General features: G+C 42.4%; 1 protein-coding gene across 2 annotated transcripts in view; it reads left to right on the top strand.

The window, feature by feature from the left end:
• LOC131199416 (ras-related protein Rab-38-like) overlaps positions 1-20007 on the top strand; it is a 42942-nt gene extending 22935 nt beyond the window's left edge. For both annotated transcript variants that reach the window (XM_058185180.1, XM_058185179.1), the window contains exons 2-3: positions 5272-5552; positions 18902-20007. In XM_058185180.1, the coding sequence (XP_058041163.1) occupies positions 5272-5552; positions 18902-19054 (434 nt within the window). In that variant the 3' untranslated portion in view covers positions 19055-20007. The remainder of the gene's footprint in view (positions 1-5271; positions 5553-18901) is intronic.
• The last annotated feature ends 1648 nt before the right edge of the window (positions 20008-21655 follow it).

The raw sequence follows: 21655 nt of genomic DNA, 5'->3' as shown, positions 1-21655 counted from the left end.
CGTGGTGTGTTGGCCGTGGTGCGTTGGCAATGGTGAGTTGGCCGTGGTGTGTTGGCAATGGTGAGTTGGCCATGGTGAGTTGGTCATGGTGCGTTGGCCATGGTGCGTTGGCAATGGTGAGTTGGTCATGGTGCATTGGCCATGGTGCATTGGCCATGGTGCGTTGGTAATGGTAAGTTGGCCATAGTGAGTTAGCCATGGTGCGTTGGCCGTGGTGCGTTGGCAATGGTGAGTTGGCCATAGTGAGTTGGTCATGGTGCATTGGCCGTGGTGCGTTGTCCATGGTGATTTGGCCATGGTGCGTTGTCCATGGTGAGTTGGCCATGGTGTGTTGGCCATGCGTTGGCAATGGTGAGTTGGCCATGGTGAGTTGGTCATGGTGCATTGGCCATGGTGCGTTGGCCGTGGTGCGTTGGCCGTGGTGCATTGGCAATGGTGAGTTGGCCATAGTGAGTTAGCCATGGTGCGTTGTCCATGGCGAGTTGTCCATGGTGAGTTGTTCATGGTGCATTGGCCATGGTGAGTTGGCCACGAGTTGGCTGTGGCAAATTGTCCCATTCCCGAATATGGGAGGACCTGTAAAGAACACAATTCTGGGTATTGACTATCAAAGTCTGGTCTTTATAAACACAGGTGTGTGGAAGTATGTCATAGCTTGAACGAAGGAGAGTTCTTTGGGCCTTCCAAAAGGTTATTTATTTATATTTTTTTCATTAAATTTATATGTTGTCCCATCTGACTATTGAGCAATAGGTTGGAAAAGGTTACAAAACTTTTGCCAAAAACTTTAGACTCCACTAGTCCACTGTCAAGCAGACTGTGGATACCTGGAGGCAATTTAGCACCAGGTGTTTGGCAATATAGTTTTTGAAATGTATTTTTGTTGGTTTCAGTTTAGCATCTCTGAAATGTTGCTCCAATTCACACTATGACACAAGCAGCAGAACCAGTGTCCAATTGCTCCAGTGTAGTGGTGTCACTCCCTTTCAATGCGTACCTCTTGCTAGTTTCATTTTACTCTTTATTTATTAGATTTCAAAATTGTGGTTGTTAGTTGCAAAGTCATGTCCAACCCATCGCAACCCCATGGACAACGTTCCTCCAGGCCTTCCTGTCCTCTACCATCCTCTGGAGTCCATTTAAACTCATGCCTACTGCTTCAGTGACTCCATCCAGCCACCTCGTTCTCTGTCGTCCCATTCTTCTTTTGCCCTCAATCATTCCCAGCATTAGGCTCTTCTCCAGGGAGTCCTTTCTTCTCATTAGGTGGCCAAAGTATTTCAGTTTCCTCTTCAGGATCTGGCCTTCTAAAGAGCAGTCAGGGTTGATCTCCTCTAGGACTGACCAGTTTGATCGCCTTGCAGTCCAAGGGATTCGCAGGAGTTCTTCTCCAGCACCAGAGTTCAAAGGCCTCAATTCTTTGGCACTCAGCCTTTCTTATGGTCCAACTTTCACAGCCATACATTGCAACTGGGAACACCATAGATTTCATGGATTATTCATTAGATTTTAAAATTGGTAATCCCTATTTTATGACTCTTACCAAATTCTTCATCTTGCACAACTGGATTCCATTTTCAAGTCATGTTTTAGTTGTTATCTTGAGTTATGGTTGGGTGTTTTTTTCCCCCTGTGTAACAAGCTGTTTGAAGATATCATACCTGGATTTTTGAAGCTTTCTTCTTTAAATCTGCATTGAGCCAGCATGTGTGAATCTCTGCCACAACAATAACAGAGTTCATTTGGACCTGTCGAGCTTTGAGCATATACTGTCGCAAGCTGAGTTATGTTTGTTTGTTTCCACTACTGATTGCAGCTTTATAGTATTTCTAGCAACTGTTTCCATGGAGATAACCATTTCAAATGTTCACCTAAATGCTAAATCTGTCTCTGTTAAGAGTCTTTTTTTGGAACGTTTTCTTTCAGAGTTCTACAAAACAGTTTCTCGGTTTGTTTTGCCCTTTGCCAAATTTGCAATGTTCAGACAGCGTTTTCCATATCACAATGGTTTATGCCTCTATGTTAAGTTAGCTGAGATTCTGTTTCATGCTTCAAAGGTCTTCTCAGATTATTTTTTTTATGTGGACTAAGTTGCTTATAAGTTAAACTGCATAGACTATAGAATAGTAGAGTTGAAAGAGACCTTGGAGATCTTGTCCAACCCCTGCTCAAACTGGAGTCTCTATACCAGGGGTGTCAAACTTACATCATCACTAGTGGTGGGATTCAAATTTTTTTACTATCGGTTCTGTGGGTGTGGCTTGGTGAGTGTGGCATGGCTTGGTGGGCATGGCAGGGGAAGGATGCTGCAAAATCCCCATTCCCTTCCCACTCCAGGGGAAGGATAGTGCAAAATCCCCATTTCCTCCCAATCAGCTGGGACTTGGAAGGTAGAGAATAGATGGGGGCGGGACCAGTCAGAGGTGGTATTTACCAGTTCTCCGAACTACTCAAAATTTCTGCTACCGGTTCTCCATAACTGGTCAGAACCTGCTGAATACCACCTCTGGTCATCACGTTGTCGTCACTGTCAGGAAATTGTTATTTGCCTAACTTGTTGTCCAGGCAATATATAAACTAACTATGTATGTTTGCAGTAAGAAAGGCATGATATTGCTTTAAGGCTGTGCTGCATCATTGCAAGCATCCTGATTGGTTGAGCTCTGTAGCCAATGTATAAAAGGACTACTGAATTATGGCTTGTGGGGAATCTACAGGGACGCTACAGCATTGTAACCTGATGACATGCTGCAACTGTATATTTGAGCTTTATGATCGTTGCTTGATCATGGCTAGTTACTGATTCCTCAAGATACTGACTGTTGTGAATTGAACTGTGTTTTGCCAAACTGAAAGAAGACCTTGTTTGTTGTGCAAGTCTACGTTGGTAAGAAGACTTTGTAACATCCCTGACTGGCTTTATATGTATACGACCTGGAATTGTTTTTTGTTTTTGTTTTTAATTTGAATTTATATCCCGCCCTTCTCCGAAGACTCAGGGCGGCTTACACTGTGTTAAGCAATAGTCTTCATCCATTCGTATATTATATACAAAGTCAGTTTTTATTGCCCCCAACAATCTGGGTCCTCATTTTACCTACCTTATAAAGGATGGAAGGCTGAGTCAACCTTGGCCTGGTGGGACTTTAACTTGCAGTAATTGCAAGCAGCTGTGTTAATAACAGACAGACTTAGTCTGCTGAGCCACCAGAGGCCCTTTTGGACTATGACTTTGCCTTTTCCCTAAAAGTAAAGGAATATCAAACCCCAGTTTGTCTGCAAGTGACTGTTATTGTATACAACCAGTCTCAGGCGTTTTCATGCGTAGGGTACTTTGCTCAACAGTCCACAACCTTGGTTGTGAAACCAGATTACCCTTAACAGTCACGTGACATATCAAGAATTTTTCCTCTTTGTTAAAAGGGGGGTGGGGATGACTAGCGCGTGACCTATCGAGCCTGCGGGCCATGAGTTTGACACCCCTGCTCAGATAAGTGACTAGCCAATCTTTTCTTAAAAGCCACAATGTCTGAAGGCAAGCCGTTTCACTGGTTAATTGTTCTCACTGTTAGGAAATGTCTCCCTGGTTCTAGGTTGCTTCTCTCCTTGATTACTTTTCATCTATTATTTCTTTTTTTTTTTTATTCAAAAAGTTTTACAAAAAATTTTTTCCCCCTTTCCCCCCAACCCCCCTCCCTTCACTGATCCCTCCCCCCTGACTTCCCGGAAGAAGCACAAGGTATAGTTAAAAATAAAACAAACATATGCTAAGAAAATTTTCCCCCAAAACTATTATACCAATTTTCCCCCTCTAGCTATTCATCTATTCATCTATTATTTCTTGTCTTGTCTTCTGGTGCTTTGGGAAATAGGTTGGACCCAGGGGTGGGCTGCTGGGGGTTCGCAGGGGTTCGGGAGAACCTCTAGCTAAAAATTCTGTGCAGTTCGGAGAACCCCCCCAAATCCCACTCCACTTACCCCTCCCTTCCCCTCCCAGGAATCCCCATGCGGCCTGTTTTGAATGCAAGTAAGTGCAAGGCACGTACAGAGGGTCAGGGAGGGTGAAAAATGGGCCTACCAGAAGTTCGGAAAGGCCAGAAACGGGCCTGTTTCTGGCCTCCAGACGCCTCTGGAGCTTGGGGAGGCTGTTTTCACCCTCCAGGAGGCTCAAGAAAAGCCTCTAGAGCCCAGGGAAGGCAATCCCCCCCACACTGTGGTGCAGGAGGTCTATTAGGCCACGCCCTCCATAGTCACACCCACCCAGCAACCGGGCAGAAAACCCCTTGCTAAAATTTTTGAAGCCCACCCCTGGTTGAACCTCTCTTCTTCATGGCTGTTCCAATATTCGAGGGGCTGCCATGAAGAAATGGTGTACGGTCTCCTGGATGAGCAGGAGGTTGGACTGGAACACCTCCAAGATCAGCTGACTCATCCATTACCTCTTGATTGCTTATGTCTGTGTTGCTTTCCCTTCCTTTTTCAGCTCCCCCACAAATCTCTCACAGTGTAATAAGTGTAGATATGTTAAAAAGTATCCTTTTATAATAATAATAATCCTTTTATAACAACAACAACAACAACAACAACAACAACAACAACAAAACAACAGCAACAACAATAACAGAATTGGAAGGGATCTTGGAGGCCTTCTAGTCCAAGCCCCTGCCCAGGCAGGAAACCCTACACCATCTCAGTCAGATGGTTATCCAACATCTTGTTAAAAATTTCCAGTGTTGGAGCATTCACAACTTCTGGAGGCAAAATGTTCCACTGGTTAATTGTTCTAACTCTCAGGAAATTTCTCCTTAGTTCTAAGTTGCTTCTCTCCTTGACTAGTTTCCACGCATTGCTTCTTGTTCTACTCTCAGGTGCTTTGGAGAATAGCTTGACTCCCTCTTCTTTGTGGCAGCCCCTGAGATACTGGAACACTGCTATCATGTCTCCCCTAGTCCTTCTTTTCATTAAACTAGACATACCCAGTTCCTGCAACCGTTCTTCATATGTTTTAGCCTCCAGTCCCCTAATCATCTTTGTTGCTCTTCTCTGCACTCTTTCTAGAGTCTCAGCATCTTTTTTACATTGTGGCGACCAAAACTGGATGCAATATTCCAAGTCTGGCCTTACCAAGGCATTATAAAGTGGTATTAACACTTCACGTGATCTTGATTCTATCCCTCTGTTTATGCAGTCTAGAACTGTGTCGGCTTTTTTGGCAGCTGCTTTACAGTGCTGGTTCATATCTAAATGGTTGTCCACTTTTATCCTTTATAGGTCAAGAAAGATTTGGGAACATGACCCGGGTCTACTACCGAGAAGCTGTGGGAGCTTTTATCGTCTTCGACGTTACAAGGCCAGCTACCTTTGAAGCCGTAACCAAGTGGAAGCAGGATTTGGACACTAAATTGACTCTCCCTAATGGCCAGATGGTGCCAGCTGTCCTGTTAGCAAACAAATGTGATCAAAGCCAAGAGTTACTGGTGAATAATGGCTTCAAGATGGACCAGTTCTGCAAGGACAATGGTTTTGTGGGATGGTTCGAAACCTCGGCTAAGGTAACTCCCTTTTGTGTCAGGTCATTGTATTGGCCCATTGAATTAGGCTTGGTCATCACTCATTATAAAAAAATATGTAAAAAGATGTTGAAACTCTAGAAAGAATTCAGAGAAGAGCAACCAAGATGATTAGGGGACCAGAGACTAAAACATATGAAGAATGGTTGCTGGAATTGGGTATGTCAAGTTTAATGAAAAGAGATAGGACCAGGGGTGAAATCCAGCAGGTTTTCACAGGTTCTAGAGAACCAGTAGCGGAAATTTTGAGTAGTTTGGAGAACTGGCAAATACCACCTCTGGCTGGCCCTAGAGTGCTGTGGGAATGGAGATTTTGCAGTATTCTTCCCCCAGGAGAGGGGAGGGGATGGGGATTTTGCAGTATTAGTCCCCCAGAGTGGGGTGGGAATGGAGATTTTGCAGAATCCTTCCCCTGCCACGCCCACCAAGCCACACCCACCATGCCCACCATGCCCACAGAACCGGTAGTAAAAAAATTGGATTTCACCACTGGCTAGGACTGACTTGATAGCAGTCTTCCAGTATCTAAGGGACTGCCAAAAAGAAGAGGGGTCAACCTATTTTCCAAAGCACCGGAAACCAGCACAAGAAGCAATGGATGGAAGCTAACCAAAAAGAGAAGCAACCTAGAACTAATAAAAAATTTCTTGGTAGAACAATTAATCAGTGGAACGACTTGCCTCCAGAAGTTGTGGGTGCTCCAATACTGGAAATTTTAAGAAGACATTGGACAACAATTTGTTTGAAATGGTATAGGGTTTTCTGCCTTAGCAAGGGGTTGGCCTAGAACAGGGGTCTCCAACCTTGGTCCCTTTAAGACTTGTGGACTTCAACTCCCAGAGTTCCTCAGCCAGCTTTGCTTTATTTATTTATTTTTATTTATTTATTTATTATTTATTTATTTATTTATTTATTTATCACAACAGTATATATAAGCATAAGCAAGAAATAACAATACGATATATAAGCATAAATATAAGCATAAGCATGAAATGACTATATGAATTGGATACAATCAAAGGGAACAATAGGACAGGAATGGTAGGCACGCTGGTGCTCTTATGCACACCCCTTACAGACCTCTTAGGAATGGGGTGAGGTCAATAGTAGACAGTTTTTGGTTAAAGCTTTGGGGATTTTGGGAAGAGACCACAGAGTCAAGTAGTGTATTCCAAGTATTAACAACTCTGTTACTGAAGTCATATTTTCTGCAATCAAGATTGGAGTGGTTAACATTAAGCTTAAATCTATTGTGTGCTCGTGTATTGTTGCGATTGAAGCTGAAGTAGTCTTTGGCAGGAAGGACATTGTAACAGATGATTCTATGAGTTAAATTCATGTCGAAGGCGGCATAGTTCTAAATTTTCTAAACCCAGGATTTCAAGTCTGGTGGCATAAGGTATTTTGTTGTATTCAGAGGAGTGGAGAACTCTTCTTGTAAAATATTTCTGGACACGCTCAATTGTATTAATGTCCGAAATGAGGTGTGGGTTCCAGACAAGCGAGCTGTATTCAAGAATTGGTCTAGCAAATGTTTTATATGTTAATAACTCTGTTATTCTGCTATTAGATTCTACTGTCCACTGAAAGGCCAGATTATGGCCAATGGATCCCCTAAACACAGCTGAAGAATGGTACCCTTATCCCTTCTATTGCTTATCTAACAAGACGTTAAGATTCAATAAGGGCTGAAAACTACAGCCTAGTGCGGCAATGAAAGCATTAAGGGTATGATGGCTAGGGGGAAAAATCTCTGTGGTGTCCCCTTTCCTGTTGTGGTCCGCCAGCAGCTTGAAGAGCTGGCAGCGGAGTCAGACAGTGATGAGGCTGAGGAAGAACATGGGCCAGTCCTGGAGGCTGGGGAAGGCCTGGATGAGGGCTCTGCATCGGAGGCAGAGAAATTGTCTTTGCACAATGCTGGTTCCCTCGGCCAAGAAACAGAGATGAGCACCGACCCTTAGAGTCAAACATGACTGACAGAGAAACTTTTACCTTTATCTTTTAATCATTCTTGTGCCCTGCCAGTGGAACTGGTGGCAGACTCAGACAGTGGGGAGGTTGGGGCAGAACATGGGCCAGTCCTGGAGTCTGGGGAAGGCTCTGATGAGTGCCCTGCGTCGGAGGCAGAGATGAGGCCAGGGCCGTCTGAGCGTTGTCAGCTGCCTTTGGAATTGGACATCAGTGTGGCAGAAGAACAGCTGGAGCCTGTTCCCAGTTTGTGCATGCGCAGAGCTGCCAGGAGAAGGGAACAGCTAAGGAACAAGGGTCGCCTTGGGAGTAAAGCCACAGATGGGTGATGAATGGCCCATCCCATAGGGAATAAAGAGGAGCGAAAGGGGAGGGGAGTTTGCAGGAGACAATTGGTTCGCTTAATTGGTTCGTGACTCTCCAAGATTTCTTGCCAAATTTTGAAGGTATCGGCTTGGCAGTTCTCCAAGCCAGATAAAGTCTGTGATTGTCAATTCTCCCTTGAAAGACTTTGCTGGATGTGAATGAGAGGAATTTACAGTAAGTTAATAAAAAGGGGTTTTTGTCGGGACAAGGAGTCTGCTTCATGCTCTTGGGAAGCCTAGGTCAGCCTCTGGTGGCTCAACAGACTAAGTAGTTTGTTATTAACACAGCTGCTTGCAATTACTGCAAGTTCAAGTCCCACCAGGCCCAAGGTTGACTCAGCCTTCCATCCTTTATAAGGTAAAATGAGGACCCAGATTGTTGGGGGCAATAAAAGCTGACTTTGTATATAATATACAAATGGATGAAGACTATTGCTTAACACAGTGTAAGCCGCCCTGAGTCTTCGGAGAAGGGCGGGATATAAATTCAAATAAAAAAAAAAAAGAAAAGAACATCTTCTCCCATTGCTTTGAAGAATTTCTATCATGGCACAACTAGTGCCTTTAAAAAAGAAACTTTATCTCCATCCCAATTTATCCCTTTCATTCCATGCACTTTTTTGTAGATTTCCCTTCTTTCACCTGATTATTTTAGAAATCTTATTAGCATGTCTTTTGGGTTTGGCATTTGATTGAACTCAGAAGGGAAGAATTTACGGGTGAGTTTCACCTCGTTACCTTGAAGTTTTAAAATTAGCAGCTTGTAATTAAATTTTGAGAGAAGATACCCGATTTAATTAGTCTTTACTGCATGTTTCCTAATGCCTCTAATTCTCAAATTATTTCTGTTTCTGAATATCAACCAAATCCAATCTAACGTGGGTAACGGTTTTTGAACTTTTCCATATATAGCTCATTTTTCACAGCCAAATTATGTTCTTTGCTCTCCTCTTTGAAATTTGAGAAAACAAATCTGTTAGTCATTTATTAACTGGTTCAAATATCCTTAGCATATCTTTCCAAAGCAAAGGACAGGTAAATGTCTATGGAGATTCTCAGTCATCCAGGTCATGGTTGTCCCAAAGGTGCTTTTTTCAAGAGGCAACTGGACTTTTCTGGTTTGTTCGTTTTTTCTTTGAAGGTGTTTCGCTTCTCGTCTATGAAAAAGCTTCTTGGATGAGAAGTGAAATGTCTTTAAAGAAAAAACAGAAAGTCCCATTGCCTCTTGAAAAAGCATCTGTGCGACAAAGTAATAATAATAATAATAATAATAATAATAATAATAATAATAATAATAATAATAATAATAATAATAATAATAATAATAATAATAATGTTTTAATTTGTATATCGCCCTTCTCCCGAAGGACTCAGGGCAGTGAACAGGCAAATAAAATACAAACAGAAACATACACAATAATTAAAACAACCCTTAAAAAACTGATTCAAATTTGCCAGAAAATTTAAAATAACATTACACCCCATAAAATTACAGAAATTTAAAACCCATCAAAATTCAATAAAGATTTAAAATTTAGAATTTAAAATCAGGCCAGTCCAGCCATATGAAATAAATAGGTTTTAAGTTCGCGGCGAAAGGTCCTAAGGTCAGGTAGTTGTCGAAGTCCGAGGGGAAGCTCGTTCCACAGGGTAGGAGCCCCCACAGAGAAGGCCCTCCCCCTGGGGGCCGCCAGTCGACACTGTTTGGCTGACGGCACCCTGAGGACAGGTAGTTCTTGATTTATGACTGGTTGCTTAAGACTGTTTGAAATTACGATGGACTTGAAAAAGTTTACGACCAATCTTCAGTGTTATGACCGCTGCACTATTTTATTTTATTTATTTATTTTTGTTACACAGTATATATAAGCATAAGTATGAAATAATTATACAGTATATAAGCATATATATGAGTATGTAATAACTATATTAATTGGATATAAAGCGCTTAAAGCGCTTCATGGCATGGGACCTGGCTATTTACGGGACCACCTACTGCCTCCCAGCAACCAGTGCGCTCCCACAGAGTGGGCCTCCTCGGGGTGCCGTCGGCTAGACAATGTCAGCTGGCGACTCCCAGGGGGAGGGCCTTCTCTGTGGGGGCCCCAACCCTCTGGAACGAATTACCACCAGGTATTCGCCAACTCTCTGATCTCCGGACTTTCTGACACGAGCTGAAAACATGGCTGTTTCATCATGCAGGACTGGCCTGATAGTTTTAATTGGAAATTTTAAATGGGTTTTAAGAAATCAGCCTAAATTTAAATATTTCATTTTAAATTATTTTAGTGTTTGTAAAAATTGTTTTAATATGGCTGTAAACTGCCCTGAGTCCTCCGGGAGAAGGGCGGTATAGAAATATAAATACACAAACAAATAAATAAATAACGAAAGGAAACAATAGGACAGGAATGGTAGGCACGCTGATGCTCTTATGCACGCCCCTTACAGACCTCTTAGGAATGGGGTGAAGTCAATAGTAGACAGTTTTTGGTTGAAGCTTTTGGGATTTTGGGAAGAGACCACAGAGTCAGGTAGTGTGTTCCAAGTATTAACAACTCTGTCACTGAAGTCATATTTTCTGCAATCAAGATTGGAGCGGTTAACATTAAGCTTAAATCTGTTGTGTGCTTGTGTATTGTTGCAATTGAAGCTGAAGTAGTCATCGACAGGAAGGACCTTGTAATAGATGATTCTATGAGTTAAATTCAGGTCATGTCGAAGGCGGCGTAGTTCTAAATTTTCTAAACCCAGGATTTCAAGTCTGGTGGCATAAGATATTTTGTTGTATTCAGAGGAGTGGAGAACTCTTCTTGTAAAATATTGCTGGACACGTTCAATTGTATTGATGTCAGAAATGTGATATGGGTTCCAGACAGTTGAGCTGTATTCAAAAATTGGTCTAGCAAATATTTATATGCTCTGATTAGTAGTGTAGTGTTTCTGGGGAAGAAGCTACGCAAGATTAGGTTTACAATTCTTAGAGCTTTTTTTGCTATGTAGTTGCAGTGGGCTTTGGCACTTAGATCATCTGATATGAAAACTCCAAGGTCTTTAACAGGGTGGGGGTCATCTGTAAGGTAATGTCCATCAAGCTTGTACTTAGTGTGTAGGTTCTTTTTTCCAATATGTAAGACTGAGCATTTGCTGCTCATGAAGTCCTGTGAAATGGAAAGACCATTCTGATTGGGGATCTCCTGCACTTCATTTGTTTTTGTTTTTTTCTTGAGTTTTGATCAGTTCAAAAGAGGCAGAAAATTTTTCTTCTGTAACTAACAGTACAGGTAGTCCTTGACTTACAACCACAATTGAGCCAGGAATTTCTGTTCTTAAGTGAAACACTTGTTAAGTGAGTGTTGCAGTGATGGGTTTCTATATTTTTACTAGCAGTTCTGTGGGTGTGGCTTGGTGGGTGTGGCATGGCTTGGTGGGCGTGGCATGGGAAGGATACTGTAAAATCTCCATTCCCACCCCACTCCAGGAAAAGTTACTGTAAAATCCCCATTTCCTCCCGATCAGCTGGGACTCAGGAGGCAGAGAATAGATGGGGGCGGGGCTAGTCAGAATGTTTACTACCGGTTCTCCAAACTACTCAAAATTTCTGCTACTGGTTCTCCAAAACTGGTCAGAACCTGCTGAAACCCACCTCTGGAGTTTTGCCCCATTTTACAACTGTGGTAAACATGATCATAAAATTGGCTCCGGTCACTTAATGTTGTAGTCTGCAAGCAGCCTGTGGAGCTGGCAACGAGTCGGACAGCGATGAAGCTGAGGAAGAGTGTGGGCCAATCTTGGAGGCTGGGGAAGGCACGGATGAGGGTTCTACGTCGGAAGCTGTGGTGGGGCCAGGACAATCGGGGAGTGAGGTGTGGACCCCAGAGCCTCCGGAGACTGATAGAAATGAGGTAGAGGAACAGGAGGAGCATGAGAAGAGCTGCCAGAAGGCAAGAGCAGCTCAAGTAAAGAGGACGACTCGGGAGTAGGGCCAAGAGATGATTGGCTCCTCCCATAAGGCTTAAAAGACCAGCAACGGCGTTTGAGCTCTTTGCTGGAAAACAACATTGATAGCTTCGTCTTCTTGCATTTATTTTTGTATCAGTATCTTCTGAACGTTTGCCAAGAAAGGCCTTTGGCAATTTACCTAATTGGAACAAGGTTGGTGATAGGACTGAGGAATTTGTGTTGGGAGGAATTTGCTTTAATTTAGTTGAACTACGCTGAGAATGAAGTAATTTTCAGCTGTTTGAAGAAAGTTTGTTTTTTCACTGACTGAGTTTCCTACTACCTGCTTGGGCCTGGGTCACAACACTTAATGACCCCAATTCCAGTCCTAATTGTGGTCTTAAATTGAGGACTTGGACCCTGCCAGCCAGAATAGTCACTTTAAATCAAAGATTATCTCTACTGTAGCAGAAGATCAGAGGAGAGGCGAGTAAGGTTACACTCTATAGTCGTGATGGCGAACCTATGGCACGTGTGCCCAACGTGGCACATAAAGCCACGTCGCCCGGCACACAAAGCTTGTCTGTTTGTCTTCTGGGTTTCTGGCGCACATGTGCGTGTGATGATCGGATGTCCTTCACACGCAGCAGTGACAAAAACTGGTGTGCGCATGCACGCCAGCCAGCTGATTGTCAAGTGCAGATGCGTGCCAGAACAGAAACGTTTGGCTTTTCCGGAGTGTGATATCTTCGCGTGCGCAGCAGTGCCAAAAAGCGGCCTGCACATGCATGTCGACCAGCTGATCATCGGGTGCGCATGTGCGCTAGACCCCAGAGGTTCGGCTTTTCCGGAGTGAGGCCCTAACGCACATGCACATGCAACTTTTCCACACGACCTTAAGGTTCGCCATCGCTGCTCCATAGCAACATCACTTCAGCAGGAAACGAACTGTAGCTTATGAAATTTAAATGCATGAGGTTTACTGAAGCTTATGCCTTGTAATAAAAATTGCTAATTGGAACAGGTGCTACCAGATTTCTTCAGAGAGATCCGGGAACGCACCCAAAACTAAAAATTTAAAAGGCAACACCAGGCATGTCATTCTATAAACAGGTCTTATTTCAAAAACCCGGATTGCCTAAAATAACGCTCCCTCTCGAGCTTCAAAACAAACTGAATTTCCTGTCATCATGAAGTAAAACTACAGGCCTAGTTTTATATCTTGGGATCGCGGCGTCATAAATCCTATAAAAGATTTGCATGGCTTAGTCGTAAAATATTTCATTTGGAAGAGAGAATGGCCCATAAAAACTAATAAAGGCCCATTATGTCAAGTAAAAGAAAACCAGCTACCTCAGATTTAAAGGAATTTATTTCAGGGATTACAACGGAGAAGTTTAAGCTCTGCTCTAGAGGCAGGAAGAACAATGCAAAGACAAACACTAAACTGCTTTTAAGATTGCTTGAGGGTGTATTCAATAAAGTGTTTATTTCACGTTAACATAAAATCAGTCCATTTTTTTTTACCCTTGTTGCTTATTTATAACACAACACAACATAACAAACACAAAACACATAACATACATTTCCTTTTTACAACTGTTTCGTAGCGGTGATCTCCTAATATTTACATTTTCTCCCAATTCCCTTTATAATATTTATATCCTTCTTGTCCCATTATCCCTACTCTATAATTCCTATCACTCATAATATTAAATTTATACATTTTATATTCTATCTTACATACATCTTGCACTTATTGTTTCTCCCCTTTTATCACTGTTCATTTTTTCTAGTCTCCAGCCACTTGTACTATTTATCCCATATTGCATAATATTCTGGATCTTCCTTTTCTTTAATTTCTTTTGTTGATTTGTCCATCTCAGCACAATCTAAAATTTTCTTTATCAGTTCTTCCTCTGCTGGTGTATTTCTTTTTTTCCAATTTTGTACGTATGAAATTCTTGCGGCCGTTATGATATGTAAGAATAAGTCTCATCCATATCCAAGTCACTGCAGAGGGAGGGGTCCTTCCCAGTTGTTGTTGGTGTTAGTTGCAAAGTCATGTCCGACCCATCGCGACCCCATGGACGACGTTCCTCCAGGCCTTCCTGTCCTCTACCATCCTCTGGAGTCCATTTAAACTCATGCCTACTGCTTCAGTGACTCCATCCAGCCATCTCGTTCTCTGTCATCCCTTCTTTTGCCCTCAATCATTCCCAGCATTAGGCTCTTCTCCAGTGAGTCCTTCTTTCTCATTAGGTGGCCAAAGTATTTCAGTTTCCTCTTCAGGATCTGGCCTTCTAAAGAGCAGTCAGGGTTGATCTCCTCTAGGACTGACCGGTTGGATCGCCTTGCAGTCCAAGGGACTCGCAGGAGTCTTCTCCAGCACCAGAGTCCAAAGGCCTCAATTCTTTGGCGCTCAGCCTTTCTTATGGTCCAGCCTTCACAGCCATACATTGCATATTTGCCATAGCTTTCCTCCCCAGGAGCAAGCGTCTTTTAATTTCTTGGCTGCAGTCCCCATCTGCGGTGATCTTGGAGCCCAAGAAAATAAAATCTGTCACTACCTCCATTTCTTCCCCATCTATCTGCCAGGAATTGAGAAGCCCGGATGCCATGATTTTAGTTTTCTTAATGTTGAGTTTTCTTAATGTTTCTTAATGTTGAGTTTCAAGTCTTTGGTATAATGTCTGGTAAATATTCCTAACAAGAATGTCTCTGGCTTCTAATCAATTGTTTGGTCTGTTATTTTTTCTAGTCATTTTTTTTATTTTGGCCCAATACTTCTTTGCGGCCGGACATGTCCACCAAAGATGATAGTATGTTCCATAGACCTTGTTATACTTCCAGCAAATTGGTGAGTTATTCGGGCACATCTTAGCGAGCCTTGCGGGCGGAAGGTGCCATCTGTAAAATATCTTCAACTGGTTCTCCTTGAATGCCACAGACATAGTTGATTTTGCATTTACTGTGCAGTCAAATGGTGTGATTGCGCACACAGCGCACGGGTAGGGGCGCACAAAAGCTGTGCGCATGCGCAGATGGTGCAGCTGCATGTGCAGCACACAGGGGAGGAGCTGCGTGTTGCGTGTACATGTTTGGCACTCGGTGAGTAAAAGGTTCACCACTAATAAGGTCTGTTGCCTTGAGCAGGGGGTTGGATAAAAGACCTCCAGCCCAATGATTCTAGTTTATAAACCTAGGTAAAAGATTTGACTGTTCTTAGGAACATGGCAAGGGACACGGTGGCTCGGTGGCTAAGACGTTGAGCTTGTCGATCGAAAGGTCGACAGTTCAAAGGTTCGAATCCCTAGTGCCACATAACGGGGTGAGCTCCCATTCCTTATCCCAGCTTCGGCCAACCTAGCAGTTCGAAAGCATGTAAAAAATGCAAGTAGAAAAATAGGAACCACCTTTGGTGGGAAGGTAACAGCGTTCCGTGCACCTTTGGGGTTTACTCATGCCGGCCACATGACCACGGAGACGTCTTCGGCTTTGAAACGGAGATGAGCACTGCCCCCTAGAGACGGGAACGACTAGCACATATGTCTGAAGGGAACCTTTACTTTTACCTTTAGGAACATGGCCTTGTTAATAATGGTAGCAATTCTCAAGAGGTTGTGACAGAGTTTTTGTTCTCTCAGTTGTTTCTCATGATGCTGAGAATCTGAACTGAAATCTTTTCTATGCAGAATTGGTTCTCTAACCTTGGCCCGAATCTTTGGTGGCAGATATTAAATCTAGACTTCTGGTGGAATTCTCTTTTCTCTCTAGTACTCTCAGCTGGATTTGAAAAACACTGTTTAAATTTACGTGGCTTTCTCTCGTGGCATTTCACAGCAACTTGAAAATAGCTACAAGTCAACCAGAGGAATTTGCCAGGTCTGTTCAGAAAATCTCACACTCAGCTTTTGTTGTCTGTGGTTAGTGCCTCTTGTTCATTCAGTATCAGTTGTCAAATTGTTAAATTCCAAAGTTGAGTTGTTGGCTAATTGAGACCTAGCATTTGATTGTGAGATGTACAAATTTTCATATTTTATAAGCCAGGTTCGCCTGCAAAAATGTGTAAACAGATAGAATTGCAAACAGCTTCCAAGATACTTTGTCCAGGGAAAATCCAGCACTACAACGTCCCGTCTACTGTGGACGGATGGATAAGGAGAATTTAAAATAATACCGTATCAATATTACTGTTTCATTATAATTTACATGCCTCCATTATTACAATGTACAGGTAATCCTTGATTTACAACCATTTGTTGAGTGGTTTTTCAAAATTACTACGGCACTGAAAAAGGGACTTATGACTGTTTTTATTTATTTATTTATTTTATTTTATTTATTCGTCATAACAATATATACAAGTATAACATAGAGGATTATATAATATATAAACATATATATGAGGAGAAACAAGGTACTATAAACACATATATATATAGGGGAAGAAACAATAGGACAGGAACGGTAGGCACATTTGTGCTCTTATGCACGCCCCTTAGAGTCCTCTTAGGAAAGTGGTGAGGTCAACCGTGGATAGATTTAGAGTAAAACTTTTGGGGTTATGAGAAGAAACCACAGAGTCAGGTAATGCATTCCAAGCATATATAATTCTGTTACAGAAATCGTGTTTTCTGCAATCTAAACTGGAGCGGTTGACATTGAGTTTAAATCTGTTGGTAGCTCTTGTGATATTGTTATTGAAACTAAAAAAGTCATTAACAGGAAGGACATTACAACGGATGATTTTATGAGCTAAACCCAGGTCCTGTTGAAGGCGACGAAGTTCCAAGTTTTCTAGACCCAGGATATCAAGTCTGGTGGAATAAGGTATTTTATTGGTTTCGGAGGAGTGGAGAACTCTTCTTGTAAAATACCTTTGGACACGCTCAACTGTGTTGATATCAGATATATGGTATGGGTTCCAAACAGGAGAGCAGTAATCAAGAATTGGCCTAGCGAATGTTTTATATGCTCTGGTCAGTAGCGTGGTGTTTTTTGAAAAGAAGCTACGTAGAATTAAGTTAACAACTCTTAGAGCCTTTTTTGCTATATAGTTGCAGTGGGCTTTGGCACTTAGATCGTTAGATATAAAAACTCTTTTCACGCTTGTACCATTGTAGCATCCCCATAGTCACATGATCTAAATTTGTTCGCTTGGCAACTGGTTCATATTTATGATGGTTGAAACTGACCCCATTACGCGGCACTAGGGATTCGAACCGCTGAACTGCTGACCTTTCAATCGACAAGCTCAGCATCTTAGCCACTGCGTCCCATTAGCAATTCAGGCAGTCGTCAACTTACAACCGTTGGTTTAGTGACCATTCAAACTTACGACGACAATGAAAAAAGTGCCTTAGACCGTTTTTCACACATGGCCGTTGCAGTATCCCCATTGGCAACCGCTTCATATTTATGACCATTGCAATGTCCCGGGGTCATGTGATCACCTTTTGAGACCTTTTGACAAGCAAAGTCAATGGGGAAGCCAGATTCACTTAACAACCATGTTACTAACGTAACGACTGTCGTGATTCACTTAATAACTGTGATTCCTTGATGCCACTGATTCTGAAATGAACTTGATCCCAAATCATTCAGAATTACACAAGTCCAAAGAATGTACTTTAAATTCAGCCTTAAGTAAGGAGGGGCATTTTTTTTTTCCTGAGAGCTCATTTTAAATTCTCTCCATATAATATATATATAAAGTAGCTCGGAGCTGCATGGAAAATGAATTTTTAGCCTGGAGGTAAACTGCCATAGGTATCAAATTAATTTAGGCTTAGAGCACATATTTTATTCATTTATTGGCTCCAAAATTGTAGAAAATCATGTTGTGTTACTTGGCAATTTCCTGAAGTTTAAACTTGAGGGAGGTACTAGAAGTAGAATTGTATGTAGCCTGGGTTTCTTAATTAATTAATTAATGGGTTTCCTAATGAGAAGGAAGGACTCACTGGAGAAGAGCCTAATGCTGGGAAAGACCAGTGGTGAAATCCAATTTTTTTTACTAGCGGTTCTGTGGGCATGGCTTGATGGGCGTGGCAGGGGAAGGATATTGCAAAATCCCCATTCCTGGGGGAAGGATATTGCAAAATCTCCATTTCCACCCCACTCCTGGGGCCAGCCAGAGGTGGTATTTGCCGGTTCTCCGAACTACTCAAAATTTCCGCTACCGGTTCTCCAGAACCTGTCAGAACCTGCTGGATTTCACCCCTGGGAAAGACTGAGGGCAAAAGAAGAAGGGGACGACAGAGAACGAGGTGGCTGGATGGAGTCACTGAAGCAGTCGGAGTGAGCTTAAATGGACTCCAGAGGATGATAGAGAACAATAAGGCCTGGAGGAACGTTGTCCATGGGGTCGCAATGGGTCGGACATGACTTCGCAACTAACACCACCACCACCAACAACAACAACGGGTTTCTTGCCACTGATATAAGTATCTTTTATGAGGCGGGAGGAGAGGGAGGAGGAGGAGGAGGAGGAGGAGGAGGAGGAGGGGGATAAGGAGGGGGAGGGGAGGAAGGGAGGAAGAAGAAGAGGAAGGAGGAGGAGGAGGAAAGGGAAGGAGAAAGAAGGAGAAGGAGGGGGGAGGAAGTAGAGAAAGAGGAAAAGAAAGAAAGAAAGAAAGAAAGAAAGAAAGAAAGAAGAAGAAGAAGAAGAAGAAGAAGAAGAAGAAGAAGAAGAAGAAGAAGAAGAAGAAGAAGAAGAAGAAGAAGAAGAAGAAGATGATGATGATAATGGGTTTCAGATGGACTTCATTCAACGGAGACTCTAACTTAGTAACTTACATTGTCCAGAAATTTGGTTGTGCAGTCTAAGAATTCTGAGTGTTATAGCACATTAGCTATTTGAGAATACCTGCTTGGGGTATTATTGGCCATAAGAGTTCTGAGCATTCTAATGTTGGCTAGAAGTTCTGGCATTTGTATTGTCTTCTAGGAATATTGTTTGTTGCAACCCCAAGATGTCTAGAGAACATCAGGAACCGGCTACTATAACTCATTCTTCTCCTTTTCTTGTCTTCTCCCCACCCTCACATTCAGGACAACATCAACATTGAGGAAGCCGCTCGGTGCTTGGTGAAGCACATAATTTCCAGCGACAGTGAACCTGTGCAGCCGATCCAGCCAGATGTCATTAACCCTCACCTGAATCCTTCCAAACGAAATCCCTGCTCAGCTTGTTTCAGAACCTAAGCAATCTCCAAGCTGTTTATGGACATTGGAACTGAGCCCATAAGAACTCATGAATAACCCATGAAGCAGGATCTCTCCGATGCAAGGCAGCTGGGCTTGTGTTGCTCTTGAGCAAAGAGAAACCAAGATTAGAAAAATGTGTATCCTTCCTCGACATATGGCTGGGAACAAAAAAGAAAAAAAAGCCCAAATGTTTAAAACAAATATTTTTTTTATTATTATTCCTTTGCATAGTTTGTTTGAGGATCTTATGCAAATAGGGGTTATTACCTGGGCAATTTATGTTAATTATACTTGCTCAGCCAAAGGGCTTCCCTTAAAAGACCAAAGTGTCTTAACATATTGTTTGTCACTTTCATGGTGTGAGAGTTAACTCTCATTAAGATCAGGGGTGAAATGCTACCGGGTCGCTCTGGTTCGGGCAAACCGGTAGCGGCGGTGATGCATGGTTCGGCGAACTGGTAGCTGCAGCAGTGTGAGGCTCCGCCCACATGCCCAGACATTGTTACTTCCTGGTTAAAACCTGGTTTTGACCCTCTGCGCATGCAGAGAAGGCTTTGCCCATGCGCAGAAGGTCCAAAATCGAACGTGAAGCTGGCGCGTGCACTTCCGAACTGGTAGGGAAAGTAAGTAGAATTCACCCCTGTTGAAGATGGCTACCTTGAAGATTTTTTCATCGTGCATCTCAGTCCTTGTAAATCTTGGTTTAATGGGGTGTTTCCCTAACTGGAGAGACATACATACATACTGAGAGATTATTCTTAGTCCCAAGCTTGGTTGACTCTTGCTGGGTGATGATGTAATGAAAGGGGCTTTGGGCAATTCCTACTATGGCTCTGCCTGAAGGAGGTAGATCTTTGTTATGTAGAATAGACTGGCCCAGGCCTTAATGGCCCATTGATAAAGGTGGAGGGGAGGGGGACTGAGTTTCTGCCTCCCTTTTAGGGGAAATATTCTGCCCTTTTAATATTTCCTAAAATAGCTCATTTTCCTAGGAGACGGGTGGGTGCTAATGTCCCACAGAACAATATTAAGACTCTGAAAAGTTGGAAGGATCAGACTTTTTCTTCACCCTGTTGAATTGTCAGTGCTTGGATCATTGTAGACTTACTAAGTCTTTGGGGGCCTTATTAATAGTTTTAGAGTTGTTGTTGTTTTTTAAAGTACTGAATTAACTGGAAGGATGTCCAAATCTCTACGCCTGCTACATTCGCTGTTTTCTTATTTTGAATCTGCAAGCAATTGCACATAAATAATAAATCTGCATTTGCAGAAAAACGTTGTGCTTATCTCAAACTGTGTAGAAAGGCAATGTCAGCTTCTGTTTACTTAGGAATTCAATGAAGCATACAATTTGACCAGAGCTGCTTAAACTTTTGTATGCAACGGTATCTACAAAAAGGAACAACAGTAATGGAACTGAATATTTTCATGGCAATTTGGAGATATGGATGATGGAGTGGTTTGCAATTTTTTTTCCTAGGGATATTTTTTAAGGAAGGGTGTAGAATATCTATTTTGTATTGCAGCCCAGTGAAGAATGCTATATTCCACTAGCATTATCCACTATTTTGATGGCTCATTTTGGTATTTGTGGGCCGACGGAGGGAGAAATAGCATTCTTCAAACTATTTGAAAACGTGTCACAGAGAATAAAATCAAGACATGTAATCTATTATCCCAGAGGTTTAAAACGGTGGCTCAACGGACTAAGTCTGTCTGTTATTAACACAGCTGCTTGCAATTACTGCAAGTTCAAGCCCCACCAGGCCCAAGGTTGACTCAGCCTTCCATCCTTTATAAGGTAGGTAAAATGAGGACCCAGATTGTTGGGGGCAATTAAGTTGACTTTGTATATAATATACAAATGGATGAAGACTATTGCTTAACACATTGTAAGCCGCCCTGAGTCTTCAGAGAAGGGCGGGATATAAATTCAAATTAAAAAAAAAAAGAAACTAAACAAAAATTCTAAATTTTGGAAAGGTGTGCAAATTAAAACATACTTATCCATAAAAACAATTTGAAAGTGGAAGCATTTAACCAAATATGCTTAGTCCTCAAGTTACGACCATAATGGAAGTGAGAAAATTCATTGTTATGGGAGGCATCCCATGACTGCACCCCTTACAACTTTCATGGCCACAGTCGTTAAGTGAATCCTGTGGTCGTTAAATTGAATCTGACTTTCTCCATTGTCTTCGCTTGTCGGAATCCGGCTGGGAAAGTCACACATTGCATTCACATGACTGCAGCGCACATTGTGTTCGTGTGACTACAGGATGCTGCAACTGTTGTCAAAGCCAGCCAGTTGCCAAGTCCCCAAATTGTGATTGCATGAATCGGCGGTTGAAGTGAAGGTTGTAATTTCAAGAGTGGGTTGTGAGTCACTTTCTTCAGCACCGTCATAACATCAAGCCATCATTGGACCAATGGTCATAAGATTGAGGACTGCTCATACTGTACGATCAGATAAAGGCTGTAAACCCATCGGTTTGGGATGCTGTAATTTATACTGCCAAAGCTAGGCCTTTACCAGGAGGAATGTACGGCTGTGAGGATTGGACCAGTGGTGAAATCTGTTACGTATTTGAACTTTAG

This window comes from Ahaetulla prasina, chromosome 5, assembly GCF_028640845.1.
Source record: "Ahaetulla prasina isolate Xishuangbanna chromosome 5, ASM2864084v1, whole genome shotgun sequence".
Classification (NCBI taxonomy): Eukaryota; Metazoa; Chordata; class Lepidosauria; order Squamata; family Colubridae; genus Ahaetulla; species Ahaetulla prasina.
This window is presented reverse-complemented; position numbering and strand designations above follow the sequence as displayed.